General features: G+C 39.6%; 1 protein-coding gene across 12 annotated transcripts in view; it reads left to right on the top strand.

Moving 5' to 3' along the window:
* Positions 1-17596, top strand: part of Lrrc7 (leucine rich repeat containing 7) — a 357320-nt gene that overhangs the window by 147085 nt on the left and 192639 nt on the right. For all 12 annotated transcript variants that reach the window (XM_036190947.1, XM_036190946.1, XM_036190949.1 and 9 more), the window contains one exon: positions 1466-1522. In XM_036190947.1, coding sequence (XP_036046840.1) covers positions 1466-1522 — 57 coding nt within the window. The remainder of the gene's footprint in view (positions 1-1465; positions 1523-17596) is intronic.

Here is a 17596-nt window from a genome sequence, read left to right as displayed (position 1 = left end):
AAATGAGTATGAGGTTTAGACCTACAGGACACATAATACCAATACAAAAGCTACTTTGAATTAGAATTTAAGTTTTTTGGTAAGTTGTCAAAATTTGCCATGTTTAATAACATAATATTTACTTATAGTAATTCATAATCTAAGCAGCTTTTTCCACCTTCAGATAGGTGGTTTGACAAAAGAATGCTCAAATTTTCTTCCAGCCCAAAACTTTGTACCCTTGAAAGACTGGATATATCCACATCATCATACTAGCCCAGCCACTGGAGTGTGAGGTTTCAAATAGCTAAGGAGCTCCCACTAGTAGAGCTTTTGTGCACTGAAGCATGTAATTTCATAAAGAATTGAATTAAATTAAAGTTAAATTGAGAACTTGAGGGGAGAAAAAGGAAAGAGGCTTAGATAAATACCTAAAAGTGTATTAAGATAGATGACAGGTGAAGTTGTTTAATTGGTGAGATTTTTTTCCTTAAAAATTAAGATTTTGGAAAATCCATTTAGTATTTGTTTTATAATAGCTTTGTAGAAAACAAACACAAAATTCAGTCTAGTTGTGTATAACAGTGTGTTCCTGACAGCAATTCTCATGTCATCATGTGTAAGGTTCCCTTCTGGAGCCCAGCGGTAACCCAAGCAGCAAAAAGGTGAAAGCAGTGTCCTCTGCTCAACACTCACAGACAGAAGACCCTTGGGTTCCCAAACACAAACGCTTTCAGAAATGGTAAAGTGTCAATAAACATAACACACAGAAGTGCTCCCATTGTGCCTGTAGTAAGATCAGAAAGAACAAACAGTGACCACAACTTCTGGTGTGAGGAATTGTGTGTCATATGCATGACATTTAAAGTATTCAACCCAAGGATTTAGTACTATTGATGAGAAAACTAAAGTTAGAAGGGTAATGGAGTTGATTAACATGAATAACATCATAGAGACAGAATGTACACTCATCTCTCTTCACACCAAGCCGAAGGCTCTTTTCTCTGGAATATTCTGTCTGCCTTTAGGTCTGTTGATGAAAAACATTGCTATATCCCAATGAACATAACACCTGAAATTTAAAAGATAGTCAATAACCTATTCAATACACATATTTATTAAATATAAAAGTGAACACACTTTTATGAAACATTAGAAACTTAGAAGGCTGGGATTCAAAGATATAATCAAATATTTTTAGTTTTAGTAAAAAGTTTTGCATTGGCCAGTGGTGATGCACCCTGCTCATCATTGATTTGCATATTTCTTTAAAATCTGGTACAGACACACACATGGTGTACAGGAATACATGCAAGCAAAATACCCATACACATTAAAAAATAATTAAATAGATATATGATACAATACTAAAAACAGCTGAGTATTTCTGTCTAATTAGTGTTAGTGATTGTTCACCTTGCCATGTGAATGATTTTTATATAGAAAAAGTGGTTTTAAAAAGTAATTTTAAAACTCTTTTCTATAGACTTGTCAAATTGAGGATCTTGGAGTTAAGAGAAAATCACTTGAAAACTCTACCAAAGTAAGTGACTACACCTTTTCCAAAATTTCCGTTGTGATTTTTCACTAGTAGGAAAAATGGCTTCTCACTTTTATTCTGGCAGCTTTGCCATTTTTACTGATTTGTTCTACACATTTTTACCAAAGGTCAAATTCCTCAATATACTGTGTGGATTTATATGAAATAGTAGACTTGCTGCTTTGGAAACCTACTCACTGGCAAAGGTCTTGCTCATGGCTGAAGAGCCTTGCCAAGAACTTAAACCAGCATCTGTCGTTTCCACAATAGTTTCCCAAGCTTTGGCCTATGGTGCTTCTAAACTGTGGGTTGTGATAGTTTACAGTCTTACATCAAAGCTAGAGATTTTTAAGGGAAAAAAAGATTAAAATTTTTCAAAAGATCCTAAAGTGGTTCAGCAAGTAAAAAAGAAAGGGTTATATTTGCATATTCTTACAAACTGTTCCTTTTTGCCCATCTTTTTTGAAAGATGGTATATATAAATATACAGGACATTTTAAAGCAAAAGCATATTTTATGCAGCTTTGCATAATACTGTTTCCTCCTGCTTTCTTTCATTCATGTATAGTAATAGGGTTTGTGTTGTAAAGGAATAATTGCATTTCAGGATCAAAATGTATTTGTAGTATTTTTTCACTTATGTAAATGATATGCTTTGTTTGTATACCATGTTAGTATTTATTGCTTTCCTTCAGTTCTACAAGACATCAAGTATATCAGTTTATTTCCAAACTTTCAACAAGGATTAGACATATTCCTCTGCTGAACTAAAACTTACTCTTAATTTTCCCTTTTTAAAATTATTTTCTAAGTGAATACATATACTGATAAATTAAGTGCAATTATGTGTGACGCAATGCATGAACATTTCATCACTGATATGCAGTGCATGGATCTGATGAGCATTCCCAGCCATGTGCTGGAATCTGCTTAGACAGACACATGGAGAACCATGTGTGTGATTTTCCCCATGTGGCAGTTAAGATAAATGCTTCAAAAGGAGGAGTGTGCTCCATACTGCAGTATCCTGTGTGTAAGTAATGCCTTCCCTGGACTGGAATCCTAGACAGGATTCCAGTAGAAATGAGGTGCTGTGTGCTCAAGTGTTGGTCTTCTGCACAGAAAGCTATTGCTACTGTTTCATCTGGACAGCTTTTGATTGTCACTTTGAAAGCAAAAACACAGCTAGGTGGCAAAGAAACCAAGATGGAAGAGGAGTCATTGCTTACATCTGATTGTACATATTAAGTTCTAGGATAAAACAGAGAAGTTGTAATAGCCTCATATAAGGGCTCCAGTTTAAAATATAAAATAAATTTGACATAGATTGTAACTATTTTAGCATTTTTGATATAAGTTGTAATATGTAAGCTATAATCTAATATTAAGTGTGGACTTTATAGGCAATGAGTAACAATACTCTTAATTGATGTGCGGGTGTTCTGTAGGCTTTCAGAATACTGCCTAGTAGTAAGTAAAATTAAATTAGGTTGAACAATGTATCTGGACTGTTTGGAAATGTAAAACTTCAAAGTTCCTTAGAGAAGGACACTGGTGTCTTTGGTAGACTGCTGTGTATGTCACAGCTGTAACTTTTATATTTAAAAAACATTTTCAGAGGTATTTGCAATTCAAAATGTTTGCTATATGCTATGTCAACAAGAATCTAAGAAGCAAAATATGGACAGAGAATTCATTTACTTTAGTTTTGACATCTATAGAATGAAAACTACATAAATACATCTGTTAAATAAAATAAACTGTTTCCACATATAGCCTATTATTTGATCACCATCTGGACCTGTAACTTAGAGGTACATGAGAGCTTTGTACATTCCTTTAGTTTGTTTTTCTAATAGAAAAATTAATGTAGTTTTAGGGAAAACAATTTTAGTTTCAAAATAAGTGCTTGAGAATTAAGAGCTTATGGTTTTCTTGGCACTACATGCAAAGTGCAGACCATTGATGGCTCTTTAAATTTTTAGTGTCTTATTTTGTCTTAAAGGATACAAATGCCTGGCAATCTGCTAAAAATTCCAAAGTATATAAGAACTGTGATATATTAAATGTTAGGATGCACTCCTGTAGCAATGTGATGGGGTTTATGTGTGCAGAATCTAGGATCTGTGTCTTGGTTTAAAGCACAGGCATAAGCTGTGCATCTCCTTGCACTGTCCCTGTAGCTATCCTTTAGGTGTATCAAAGAGCTGTGAGAGTCAAGCCCTCAAACATTTGCTTTAAAACTCTTTGAAGTAGTCAGGTCAGCACTGGATGTGGTAACAGAGGACAGCAAACAACTGAATAGAAAGTATAATACAAAGTAAAAATCTTGAGATTCAACAATACCATTTTTCTTACAACACAAATAGTTATCTGCTTAACTGAGTGTTCTGAGTGTTGAACAAAATGTGTGGGACTAGTCATTCAAGTGGATATTAGATGTGAAAGCAAACTGCCTTTGTTTGCTTCATTTCATTCATGGATAGTTACCTGTCCATTCCATCCTTTCATCCTTTGTTTCTGTTATAAGAGAAATGGGGTGTCAAAATTGAAAGAGCAGCTTCTGGCTCCTTTGGGGAATCTCAGAATGTGAGAGCCCAACTGTTGGCTGGACTTCAGCTGCTCAGAGCCCTCTCTGTCTGGAATCTGTTTCTGTGCTCTCTAGGGTGCTTGGCAAGTGTGTTTCTGGCTGGCTGTGGATGAAGGGGTTGGGTCTTAGGCATATAAGGCTACTCTCAAGTTGCAGTTAGCTTCTCTCAGAACTTAGGGGGAAAGGATAGAAGAAAGAGGCAGGGGAAGCCTTGATGTTTTTATAATTTAATCTCAAAAGTGATATGCCGTGATGTAGTGGATAGCCATCCCAGCATTGGCCTTGAAGTTCCAACCCCCATTGAGGCTTCAGTAATGGTCATGCCCACAAGACAGGGCGAAGGAGGAAGCCGAAGACCAAGGATCAAGAGGAGGTCTCGCTCTTGGTTCCGGGACCCTGGACGCTGGAGGTAAACCGAACAGAGTTCTCCAGAGAACACTGCCGGACTGAGCTATACCTTTGCCAGACCCTGCAACCTACCCCTTCATTTGTAAGTTACCCCACAAAATAAACCTCCCTTTTAACTATGTGGAGTGGCCTTAATAATTTCACCAATACCGTGACTTCTATCACATGCTACTGGTCTCCGAGTTTTGGTATCCTGGAGTATGCAGAAGACATGAGTGACTCCAAGAGATGTGATTACCAGTGGCCACTGCAGAGATATCTGCTCTTCAGCTTGACTGGCCTGCAGTTCAGTTATGACAGTGCATCCTGGACATAGGATATAGAAAGTTAGCTCACAGAGAACATGCTGGGATCTTTAGTCAAGAGCAAATTTTCTGTCTTCTAGAGCTTGCAACCTACTTGTGTGTCTGTCTGAGAACCATGCTACTGCTGCTTCTGCATCAGAGATTTCCTCAGGCCAGCCCCCGATGGCTGATCACCCCATGGACAGTGCTGCTCTTCAGCGTCTTCCCCTCACACCACACAAAACCACCCTAATTTGCAGATCATCTCACTCTGCCTTTTGAAGTTCTTCTTACAATTTGACTCCTCACTTTTACTTGTAAATGAGATCATCAGAAGATTTAAGTGACAGTGAGGAAAAGACTGTGTTTCTGTTTTTCTCCCCTTTTGTCACTGTTGATTTCTTTTTCCTGCCTGCATCATGGTGGACAACTGTAAAAAAGCAGGAGTCTGACTTAATGACAGTGGGGGCATTGACATATGGACTGAATATTGCTGTCTCTTGACTGTTTCCATATGGAAAATTATATAGGAATCTGATGATATCAAATGAGTCTCCCTGAGCCATGCAAATCCAGAAGTAAGCCTGTGAACAGCTCTAAAATGGAAAGACAAATGAACATGGTAGGTAAGGAGCCTTAGAGGTCATTGAAAGAAGGGGCTTAAAGTGGCAGAGGCATCCAACATAGAACTGTATCTTCTGGGTAATGGACTCTGCAGAGAACCTGAAAGGGGCTGTAGAATCTGTATGATCTTAATTATAAACTTTTTTGTTGTTTTGTTTGTTTGTTTGTTTGTTTTTATTAAGACATTTTCTATTCATTTTATGTATCAACCACAGATTCCCCCGTCCTCCCTCCTCCCATCCCCCCAGCCTTTCCCCCCAACCCACCCCCCATCCCCACCCCTCCAAGGCAAGGTCTCCCATGGGGAGTCAGCAAAGCCAGTTGAGGCAGGTCCAAGCCCCTCCTCCCTACACCAAGGCTGTGCAAAGTGTCTCACCATGGGTACCAGGCTCCAAAAAGCCAGTTCATGCACCAGGGACAGGTTCTGGTCCCACTGCCTGGGGGGCCTCCTAAACAGTTCAAGCCAAACAACTGTCTCACTTATCCAGATGGCCTAGTCCAGTACCATGGGGGCTCCTCAGCTATTGGTCCACAGTTCATGTGTCTCTACTAGTTTGGCTGGTTGTCTCTGTACTCTTTCCAACCATGATCTCAATATGTCTTGCTCATAGAATCCCTCCTCTCTCTTTTTGATTGGACTCCTGGAGCTCTGGCTGGGACCCAGCTGAGGATCTCTGCATCTACTTCCATCAGTCACTGGATGAGGGTTCCATTATGACAGTTAGGTTATTCAGACATCCAATCACCAGAGTAGGTCAGTTCAGGCACTCTCTCAACCATTGCCAGTAGCCTATAGTGGAGGTGTCTTTGTAGATTTCTGGGGACTTCCCTAGTACTCAGCTTCTCCCTATTCCCATGGTGCCTTCATTTATCATGGTATCTCTTTCCTTGTTCTCCCATTCTGTTCCTGATAGAGCTCGAACCTCCCACTCCCCTAAGTTCTCATTCCCTGTCCCTTGCCCTCCATTACCCCCTTCACTTCCAGCTTGCTCATGTAGATCTCATCCATTTCTCCATTGCTGGGTGATCCCTGTGTCTTTCCTAGGGTCCTCCTTACTATCTAGTCTCCCTGGAGGTGTGGGTTACAGTCTGGTTATCCTTTGCTGTACATCTAGTATCCACTTATGAGTGAGTACATACCATGTTTGCCTTTCTGATTCTGGGTTACCTCACTCAGAATGATATTTTCTAGTTCCATCCATTTGCCTGTAAACGTCATGATGTCTTTGTTTTTCTCTGCTGAGTAGTACTCTATTGTGTATATGTACCACATTTTATTTATTCATTCCTCAGTTGAAGGGCATCTAAGTTGTTTCCAGGTTCTGGCTTTTACAAATAATACTGCTGTGACCATAGTTGAGCATGTGTCCTTGTGGTATGATTGAGCATTCCTTGGTATATGCCCAAGAGTGGTATTGCTGGGTCTTGGGGGAGATTGATTCCCAATTTTCTGAGAAACTGCCACACTGATTTCCAAAGTGGCTCTACAAGTTTGCATTCCCTCCAACATGGTAGGAGTGTTCCCTTTACTCCACATCCTCTCCAATATAAGCTGTCATCAATGTTTTTTATCTTAGCCATTCTCAAAGTTGTAAGATGGTATCTCAGAGTTTAGCATATTTCTGTGACCCATTGCTAATTTTCATGCTTCTATTTTCACCTAAAATAACTTAATTGGTAGTTTATAAAATAAAACACACCAAAATACCTAACATACTACAGGGAAACCCCCTCAAAAAGCCTCCAATATCTGAGGGGCCAGACTAGTCCAGAGGAAAAATTAAACAAATAATTATTTGTTGACATATCCAATCAAGAAAAACCCTGTGTTGAGGAAAGTTCCCCTGAAGCTATTAATAATAATATACTACATTATCATCTACAAAGTCTCTAATTACCTGTAAATTTAAAGGGTGAATCTCCTAGTATGCAAAGAAAAATCTAAAAATGCTCAACCGTTTATGCTACATAAACTAGTAAATGGAGGGTCTCCTGTTTGTATGTTTTATTCCTTATGCATCGCTGCTGTTAAGTGATTTTCCCACTGCAAACTGAACTTCAGAAACAACACATTCTTCCTGATATTTGAATGCCTAGCAGCCCATACACAACACACGTGCACACACACTCTTGCACACACATATACAAAACACATGCACAATGTATACACACATGCACACGTATACACATACATGTGCACACATGCACATTCTCTCTCTCTCTCTCTCTCTCTCTCTCTCTCTCTCTCTCTCTCTCTCTCACACACACACACACACACACACACACACACACACACACATACTCAGATGGAGCTGACACATTACACCTTGAGAGACACACTGAACAGAATGATTCATTGTGACTGATTTTGGGCACTCAACTGATCTATCCATTCTGCCACATATGGAAGAATGTCCTTTTTAAAGACGGAATGAGACTCTGTCCCATATATATACCACTTTGTCTCTATCCACTCACCTGTTACTGGACATCTGAGGTGTTTCCATCCTAAGTTTATCTTAAGTGTTGATGGAGCAACATGGGAGTTCATTTATTACTATGAGGTCTTCATTTTGATTCATTGGGCAGGCTCAAAAGTAGATTTGCTGGCTCACATGATAGACCTATTTTTAATTTCCTGACAAAATTGTGCATCACAGTTTCCACACTGATTTCTGTAGTGGCTATAACTTTTTACATTATACCAGAGAGAATATTAAATTTTTCTCTAAAAAGTTATTTTCAAAGATAATTTCTAAGGACAAAAGCATCATCAACACAAAGAAAGTTAACAGTTTCATTTCTAAAAACTTGTAGACACAGGGTGTGGAGACTCACAAAGGTTTCCTAGTGAGATTTGAGCTTACTTTACCCAGCAGGGCTGCATAGGAAAATGATTGGACCTCAGGCATAGTTACCAGGTGTTTAGAAGGGTCTGCACTTGGCTATGCAGTATGCTTTGATCTAGCGGTGAGGGGGGGTCTTTTGCTCTGCCCCTTGGCATTGTTATAAAAAAGCCCTTTTGAAAAAATGGAAGGGGCCACTGGGTTTTGATCTAGGTCCTTCTGAGGTTATCCTGTGTTTCTGTCTGTCTCCTCTCTGCTATCTTTTTATGTAAAAATTTCTTATTCCTCTCTCCTCCTCATAGGAACCCTTTGAAAGGTGGGAGCTGGTCTCCTACAACAAGGATCAAGGGAACAAGTTTACATGTATGAGCTAAGATGCCTAAGTATAAAAGCCACTATGTTTCCACTGTAAAAGAGTTAGTGCTATGTAGATAGTTACATTTTTCATAGAAATAAATATCTATATTCATAATTATCACTCAGATTTCTAAAGTACTCGTTTCCAAGTAACATGTTGTTTCTTATTGCCCAGTGAATTACTTATTACAGCTGTACTTTAGATTTTAAATGAGTGAGTTCATACAGCATTCAGCAAAGCAAAAATAAAAGAATAAATAGTAAGCAGCAGACAACGGAAGTCGCAGACAGAAGCAAAGCCATCAAATCAGGCACTTGTAACATCCAGTACAAATGCAGAGAGAGTAAGGAGAGGTAACACCATCAAACCAGGAGCTTACAGAATCTCAATTAACAGAAGAACAAAGTTTCTCTATGATGAGCTTCCTGCTTCCCCTTCCCAGTGCCAGAGTTTCAATCACATAGGATAAGTATTAATCTCTGTTGGAAAAAGGTGTCTCCCATTAGCTGTTCTCCTTTCTCCTTGTCACAGAGATAAGGGGTCAAGCATTCCCAGGATGGAAAGTTTGGGCAGATTCTTAAAATAAACATGCTTGAGTCTAAGGCAAAGTGGGGACAGGGGGATAAATATGTTTAAGTCTGAGACAAAGGAGGCCTCCTCACCTGAGAGTATCCTTCCAACAAGCTTTTGTATCAAGTGACAATTCACCAATTTAATGTATATTATACTTGTTTAAATTTAATGTTAATATCTTTCATTCTTCTTTGCAAGGCTACTTCATTGACAGATTAGCTGGAGTACCTTGTACTAGCTATGATCTCATTCCCTTAAACTCTTCTTTCCTTCATCTTCAATTTTGATATCAGCTATCATTGTCAACACACTGAAGGAAAGCACAGAAGCAAGTGTGCATTCTCATCTGGGCAGTAAGACCACAGCTGTTTCTCCTCTCTGATAAGTGTGCTATGGATGAATAGTGCTCGACCTTCATTGCAGTGAAACACTTTGAGGGGTTTTCCAGTGCTCTACAGAAAAAAAAAAATCCCTTGTCAGGCACAGCGCCCTGAATTCTTACCGTCTTTATCAATTCTGATTTTGTAATTGTTTTCTATTGATGATTTATGTTCAGATATTTGTGTTTTATAATCATATTACCTCATGTTCCTATCACTTTCTGTTGCATCATGGTTTTGCTGAACATAGTAGCATCTCATTCTGGGTTTTCTTTATGGAACAGACATGATGACAAGTTTGCTTCCCAGAGGAAGCCATAGCAGTTCTTCTGACCTTAAAGAGCTTCAGGTTTTCTCACTTGGTGATTGACATTCTGCACATAATTAGCAGCTCATAAACTCCAATGTAGTGTAACTGTACAATTTTTAGGATAGTCTATAAGGCATAAAACATGAACTGTCTATAGGTTCATGAAAAGAAAGATTATCAGCTATCACATGAACTAGTCTACATTTCTTTTTAGCCTTCCTGGTAAACTTAAGATTTGAGAATATTGTGGTTAGCTAAGGGGTGGTAGGATATGTGGGATACAGTACAAAAAGCAGATTTTACCTGAGAATCTAAGTTGCTCTTCTTCAGAGTGCTCTGCTCGATAGCCACTCTGAGCCCTGCTCATTTCATTTACCATGAGGTAAAAGCTGCAGGCTGATAGAATCAGAAGGCTTCAGAAGAGCACCAGGCTTAGTGTCTCACAGAGTGATTAGCCTGAACTGAGTTCTTTTTCACCTGAGGAGAGCAGGGGAGTATGTAAGCAGCCAAATGCTTTACAGCCTGGATTTGTAGTCAGGTCCTTGTGGTTTGCTGGAGTTTTTACCTTCTCTGAACCAGATAATTATATTTTGAGAAGGATTGAGTGTCATTATCTCTTTTAATCTGTAAAACATTTTTGAATAATTGTTGATGAAAGTAATGCTTGGGAAAATTTATAGTTAAATACTTTATAACAGAGTTTATAATATTTAGATGTATTAAAGTACTATGAATTACATGGTTTTTTATTTCATCTCTTAAATTATATCGCAAAGTGATTGATACTAATTTTAGTTGTTTCTTTATAAGAAAAATCTTAATAGAATATAATGATAAAATATCTTCCTTATTTTGAGAAGTACTTAATAAGAACTCACCTACAGTCTCTTATCATTATTATTATTTTTTTTTTTTTTGGTTTTTCAAGACAGAGTTTCTCTGTGTAGTTTTGCACCTTTCCTGGAACTCGCTTTGGAGACGATGCTGGCCTCGAAAGCATCAAATTATTAAATCTTAAAGATTAACTTGGTGGTTTATTTGGGTAAATATTGAAACTTAAGTATTAAAGGACATGATAAAATTAACAAAGCATTCAGCATCAGGGAATATGTATAAACAAAATCTGTGTCTTCACTCCCAAACTCACCTTCCACAGATGTGAAAACTCAGTTTAATGTGATGCTGTCCTCCTCCTTCATGACTTCTTAATGACTGGAATGTCTATACTGACAGCATGGTCCATACCGCACAGTAATATCACTTTGTTCTCTGCATCTTAGGGCAGGAACAGACACAGAGATCCTGCTTATGAGAGCTGTCCCCATTCTCTAAGATGCTAACCCCATGCTAAGAATCACCGGTGTTTTAGATGAAGCCTGAGCTTTGGCCTGAATGTCTGTTCCGCATCTCTGTAGCCAGACCTCAGTCAGAATATCCACTCCAGGTCAGGACCAAAAGCACCGTCATCTCTGTACAAGCACACAGTAAAGCAAGTGAACACCCAGCCCCCTCCCGCACATAGCACCACCCCACCTGGGAAGGGCAGCTGTACATCCTTTTTCTACTGTGGACATCAGCTTCTGAGCACTTTCCATCCCCTTATTGCCTCCTTAAGCTCCACACTCGCCAGCTTCTGACCAGCATTCCCTCCTCATCACCTGTGCCGTTGCAATCTGTCTGCAATTGTTTCCAGAGCTTACTTTCTAAAACATATCATGGCATTTAACAATTTGGAAGTTCACCCACTTTCAGAAGACAATCATGCCAAGGCCCTTAATTGGTCTGCATTTCTAGACTCTTTCCAGATCCATTGCCTTCCAGTACTTTCTTGAGGATACATTGCTACATTGTGTATTGAGTCAATGCACCTTCCTATCACTGAGTATCTCTCTTGACACATCTTCTTTTTGTCTGAAAAACCTCAAACCACACTTTAACTTCCTCATTACTTTTGTCATAAACTTCAGTCATGAATTCTGTATTCACAGTGGAAATTTATGCTAGAGGATTTTCAGAGCAAAACTCTGCCAAAGAGAGAGGGGGGGAGAGGGGGGAAGGGAGGGAGGGAGGGAGGGAGGGGAAGGAAGGAAGGAAAGGAGGAAAAATAAAAAAACTTGATCTTATTGTAGTTTTATTCAGAGAACTAATTTGCTAGTTTGTGAAGGTTTTGTCATCCTGGGCATACCATTTAATGCTCCAGCTCCATAGCTTCTTTCCAAGTAAGTGGACACTAAGCTGTCTTTCCTTTACAACTGCCATCTTCCAGCAGGCTGGGGAAATTGTTTTTCCAGGCCCTCCTAAGGCACAGTAAAAGAACTGGATTTCAGAAGATCTGCTTTCTTTAACATTTTACAAGAATTCTTTGGTTTGTACTTGTAACACAGATTCTTCATGATTAAACAACATGCAGCTACCTATCCCTGGGAGCCGGATCAGTAAAATGCAGTAAAGGACACAAGCTTCCCAACTCTGCAAATTCTCCATTTGTCTCATGTCTCTATTCTCTCTGTTCAAATCAGGGTTATTTCAGGTTTTGCTATTCACAAAACATGTCTTTTAAAAATCTTTATTTTGAGAGGCTCACTCACCCACCACCAAGCTGTGCAGGCTAGTGGGCACCACTACCAGGAGCAAACAAGTGGTGGGGAAGTGGAAAAGAAAGAGAAGCAGAGGGGTTCTTGTATATGTAAAGACATGATGGTGGTGAGGAACAGGTTGACATTAGCAGCCTGAGCTGCCACCTGAGGCCATGTGATGTCCTGGACTGTGCTGCCACTGAGGGCGTGTCTGGGTCAGTGGTCCTACCACAGCTGGGCCTGTGTTGATGCCACGGCCCGTGTTACAGCCAAAGGCCATGCAGATGTCTGTAGACTGGGCTGCCACCTGATGCCACATTAATGTCCAAGGACCCTGTTGCCAACTGGCACATACTTATCTGAGTGGCCTTCACTGCTGCCCATGATCTGGACTGCCACATAAAGCCATGTTGATGGACATAGGCCATGCTGAGCAGGCCTAGCCCCTCGCTAGCCCTGGGAGAGCTGGCCCTGCCCTCTCCAGTACTGGTGGCATGGTCTTCAGAGCTGGGCCCTATGGCCTGGGCAAGGAAAGCCATGGCCCCAACCCTTATCATCCCTGAGAGAGCTGGCCCCACCCTTCACAGAAGAGCTGGCCCCAATGGTATAGATGTGGAAGTTCTGGCCCCAGCTTCACCTCTGCTGACCAAGACAGAGGCTCCACTGTGGGAGAGCTGGCTCTGCCCGACACGGCCCGACAGAGGCCAGGGCTTACCAACTCAGCTACTACCCAGGCCCACATTCAGCATTTTGAGTTGGCCCACCCCAACACTACCCCATCTGTGACCTTCTGGAGCCCATGAAGGGACCGATCCTGCACAACCATAGCAGTAGGATCTCCCTGACTCCAGACAACAGCAGGATATCTGAGAGGAGTTTTAGGGAGTGTCCAGTATTGATGATGTAGCAGAAACCAGAGGCCTCAAGCCAGAGCAACAACTCATTGCAATGAACATTTGCAGGTAAAGCTGTTTGGGCAAAAGGGTATCCTGCAGGACACACCATAGCTCCCAATATCACTACAATGAATGAATATGTGATGGAGAGGTGAGCGAGGTGAAGGAGTGAAATGGGGTTATTTTTTCGTTTTTTTCTTTTCTATTTAGAGGGAGCTACAAGGGTAGAAGATAGACATGGAAGGACTAGGGAATAAGTGGGATTGGGGTGTATGATGTGATATTCCCAAAGAATCAAAAAATTGTTAATAAAAACAATCTTATTTCCTACTAAACAGATGAAAATATTTCTCAATTGCTATAGTTTTACACAGTCTGTATAACAGTTATGATGAGAGGTGAGAAATATTTAAAATAAAAATTCACATAAGATATTAATTCTATGACTTTAATTTTTCTGGATCATACTTTCTATTTCCTGTTGGTGGAATGAGATTTCATTTTTTCATATCATGGCCTTGAAACTGTGGGGTTTTTCCTGTCAAAGTACTTACTCTATTGTCTATTTTATTTAAAATAAAGCAAACATTTTTATTCACTCAGAAAGGCCCACATATTTTCCTCAACTATATTGTAATTCTACTTCTTTCTCTTTAAATGTAAACATTATTCACAGCCTTAATAGGACTTTTCTTCACATTTACTATTTAATGGCAATTTTTTCTAGCTATAAAATAAATCCTCTCTAATGTTGTGAACAAGATTAAAAATGAAATTATTCTGATTGAAAAGCCATAGCTCTTATCAAGCACTATCTTTTTATAGTTAGGTACATTAGAAAAAGATGAGATATAATAATGCATCTTGGTATGTAGATTAATTAAAAAGCATCAGTTGTAGTCTCTTAAAAATGTTCAGGAGCATATTGATAATTAATTTATTTTGTGTTTTAATTTCACTAAAATATTGTTAAGGATAAATTTTGGCTACTGGTTTTTGCAAAACACTCCTAATTAAACATCTTTAAGAACAAATTTTTCATTTTGCTTAAGTGCTTCATGCAATTTGCAAAAGAAAATGGAATCACACTTTAGTGTTAAAAGGCTTCTCTTGAATTATTACATCCATTTTAACAGATGTGCATTTTAAAATACATACTTGGCTTACAAAAGGAAGTTCTGATATCTGCATTCTATTTCAGAGAAAATGGATGGAAAGCCTTTGCTTTCCCATTGCTCCTACAGCACCATCAAAACCTACAAATGTGATGTTCAAGACAATAAGCCTTTCTTCCACTGTCAGCACTGAACTCTCTGAATAGGACCTGTAGTCTGAAGCCTCTACATGAATCCTAACAAATTCTCACTTCATATAATCAGCAAGTCTATTTAAAATAGATGTAATAGTTCATGTACCTAATAAGAGTTAGATTCTCTTCTAGGAGGTAGGGATACAATAGTAGGCAGTAGAAATGGAATACCTACACTTCAATCACTTTCTACTTGAAAAGAGGGAACTACAAAACAAAACATGAACAACTGAGACATATACATCTGTGGGTTTGGAGAAGGGTTGGCAAACATTCCTGTTTTAATTTTGGACAAACTGCTCATGAGAGACCTTTGTGAAAAAAAAGGCAGTCTGTGTTTGAGATGAAAATGTGAAAGATGGGATCTAGAGGAGAAAAGAAATCATGGAGACCAGCCAGTGTGAAACTCTTTTTTTTTTCATTTTTCTCTCCGTTTTTCATTTATTATATTTGTATTTTAATTTTACACATCAGCCATGGGTTCCCCCTGTTCTCCCACCTCCTACCCCCACCCACACCTTCCCCCCCAAACCCTCCCATCCATTCTCATCTCCTCCAGGGCCAAGACTCCCCTGGGGACTCAATTCAACCTGGCGGATTCAATACAGGCAGGACCAGTCCCCTCCTTCCAGGCTGAGCAAAGTGTCCCTGTGTAAGCCCAAGGTTCCAAACAGCCAGCTCATGCACTGACAGGTCCAGGTCCCACTGCCTGGGTGCCTCCCAAACAGTTTAAGCTATTCAATTGTCTCACATATCCAGAGGTACTGATCCAGCTGGTGGCTCCACAGCTTTTGGTTCATAATACATGTGTTTCCATTAGTTTGGCTATTTGTTCCTGTGCTTTTCCAATCTTGGTCTCAAAAATTCACACTCTTACAGTCCCTCCTCTTTCTCAACAATTGGACTCCTGGAGCTCCACCTGGGGCCTGGCTGAGGATCTCTGCATCCACTTCCATCAGTTATTGGATGAGAGTTCCAGCACGACTGTTAGGGTGTTTGGCCATCTGATCACCAGACTAGGTCAGATTAGGCTTTCTTTCAACCATTGCCAGTAGTCTACAGTGGATGTATCATTGTGGATTTCTGGGGACCTCTCTAGCACTTTGCTTCTTCCTGTTCTCATGTGGTCTTCATTTATCATGGTCTGTTATTCCTTGTTCTCCCTTTCTGTTCTTGATCTAGCTAGGATCTCCTGCTCCCCTAAGCTCTCTTTTCCTCAAACCTTGCCCTTCATTACTCCCACTGTCATTCAGGTTGTTCATGTAGATCTCATCCATTTCTCTTTCACACTGGGCAATACCTGTATCTTTCCTAGGATCCCATTTTCTAGATAGCCTCCCCGAAGTTGTGAGTAGCAATCTAGTCATCTTTGTTTTACATCTAGTATCCTCCTATGAATGAGTAAATACCATGTTAGTCTTACTGAGTCTGGGTTACCTCACTCAGGATGATTTTTTCTAGATTAATCCATTTGCATGCAAACCTCATGATGTCACTTTTTTTTATCTCTGCTTAGTAGTCCATTGTGTATACATACCATATTTTCTTTATCCATTCTTCAGTTGAAGGGCATCTAGATTGTTTCCAGGTTCTGGCTATTACAAACAATGCTGATATGAACATAGCTGAGCAAATGCCCATGTGGTATGATTGAGCATTCCTTGGGTATATACCCAAGAGTGCTATAGCTGGGTCTTGGGGGAGATGGATTCCCAATTTTCTAAGGAAGCACCATATTGTTTTCCAAAGTGGCTGTACAAGCTTGCATTCCTACCAGCAGTGGAGGAGAGTTCCCCTTGCTCCACATCCTCTCCAGCATAAGCTGTCTTCTGTGTTTTTGATCTTAGCCATCCTGACAGGTATAAGGTGGTATCTCAGAGTCATTTTGATTTGCATTTCCCAGATAATTAGGGATGTTGAGCAATTCCTTAAATGTCTTTCAGCCATTTGAACTTCCTCTGTTGAGTATTCCCTGTTTAATTCTATAGCCCATTTCTTAATTGGACTGTTGGGCATTTTGATGTCTAATTTCTTGAGTTCCTTATATATTCTGGATATCAGCCCTCTGTCAGATGTGGGGTTGGTGAAGACCTTTTCCCATTCTGTAGGCTGTCGCTTTGTCTTGTTGACTGTGTCCTTTGCTCTATAAAAGCTTCTCAGTTTCATGAGGTCCCATTGATTGATTGTTTCTCTCAGTGTCTGTGTTACTGTGTTATATTTAGGAAGTGATCTCCTGTGCCAGTGCATTCAAGACTACTCCCTACTTTCTCTTCTATCAGGTTCAGAGTAACTGGATTTATGTTGAGGTCTTTGATCCACTTGGACTTAAGTTTTGTGCACAGTGACAGATATGGATCTATTTGCAGCCTTCTACACATTGACATCCAGTTATGCCAGCACCATTTGTTGAAGATGCTTTCTTTTTTCCACTGTACATTTTTGGCTTCTTTGTCAAAAATTATATGTTCATAGGTGGCAGGGTCTTCAATTTGATTCCTTTGGTCCACATGTTGATTTTTATGCCAGTACCAAGCTATTTTTACTATGGTAGCTCTATAGTAGAGCTTGAGGTCAGGGATCATGATGTGTCCAGAGGTTGTTTTATTGTACAGGATTCTTTTGGCTATCCTGGGATTTTTGTTTTTCCATATGAAGTTGAGTATTATTCTTTCCAGGTCTGTGAAGAATTGTGTTGGTAATTTGATGGGGATTGTGTTGAATCTGTAGTTTACTTTTGGTAAGATTGCCATTTTTACTATGTTAATCCTGCCTATCCATGAACATGGGAGATCTTTCTATTTTCTGACATCTTTTTCAATTTCTTTTTTCAGGGACTTAAAGTTCTTGTCATAAAGGTCCTTCACTTGCTTAGTTAGAGTAACCCCAAGGTATTTTATATCATTTGTGGCTATTGTAAAGGGTG

This window comes from Onychomys torridus, chromosome 6, assembly GCF_903995425.1.
Source record: "Onychomys torridus chromosome 6, mOncTor1.1, whole genome shotgun sequence".
NCBI lineage: Eukaryota > Metazoa > Chordata > Mammalia > Rodentia > Cricetidae > Onychomys > Onychomys torridus.
This window is presented reverse-complemented; position numbering and strand designations above follow the sequence as displayed.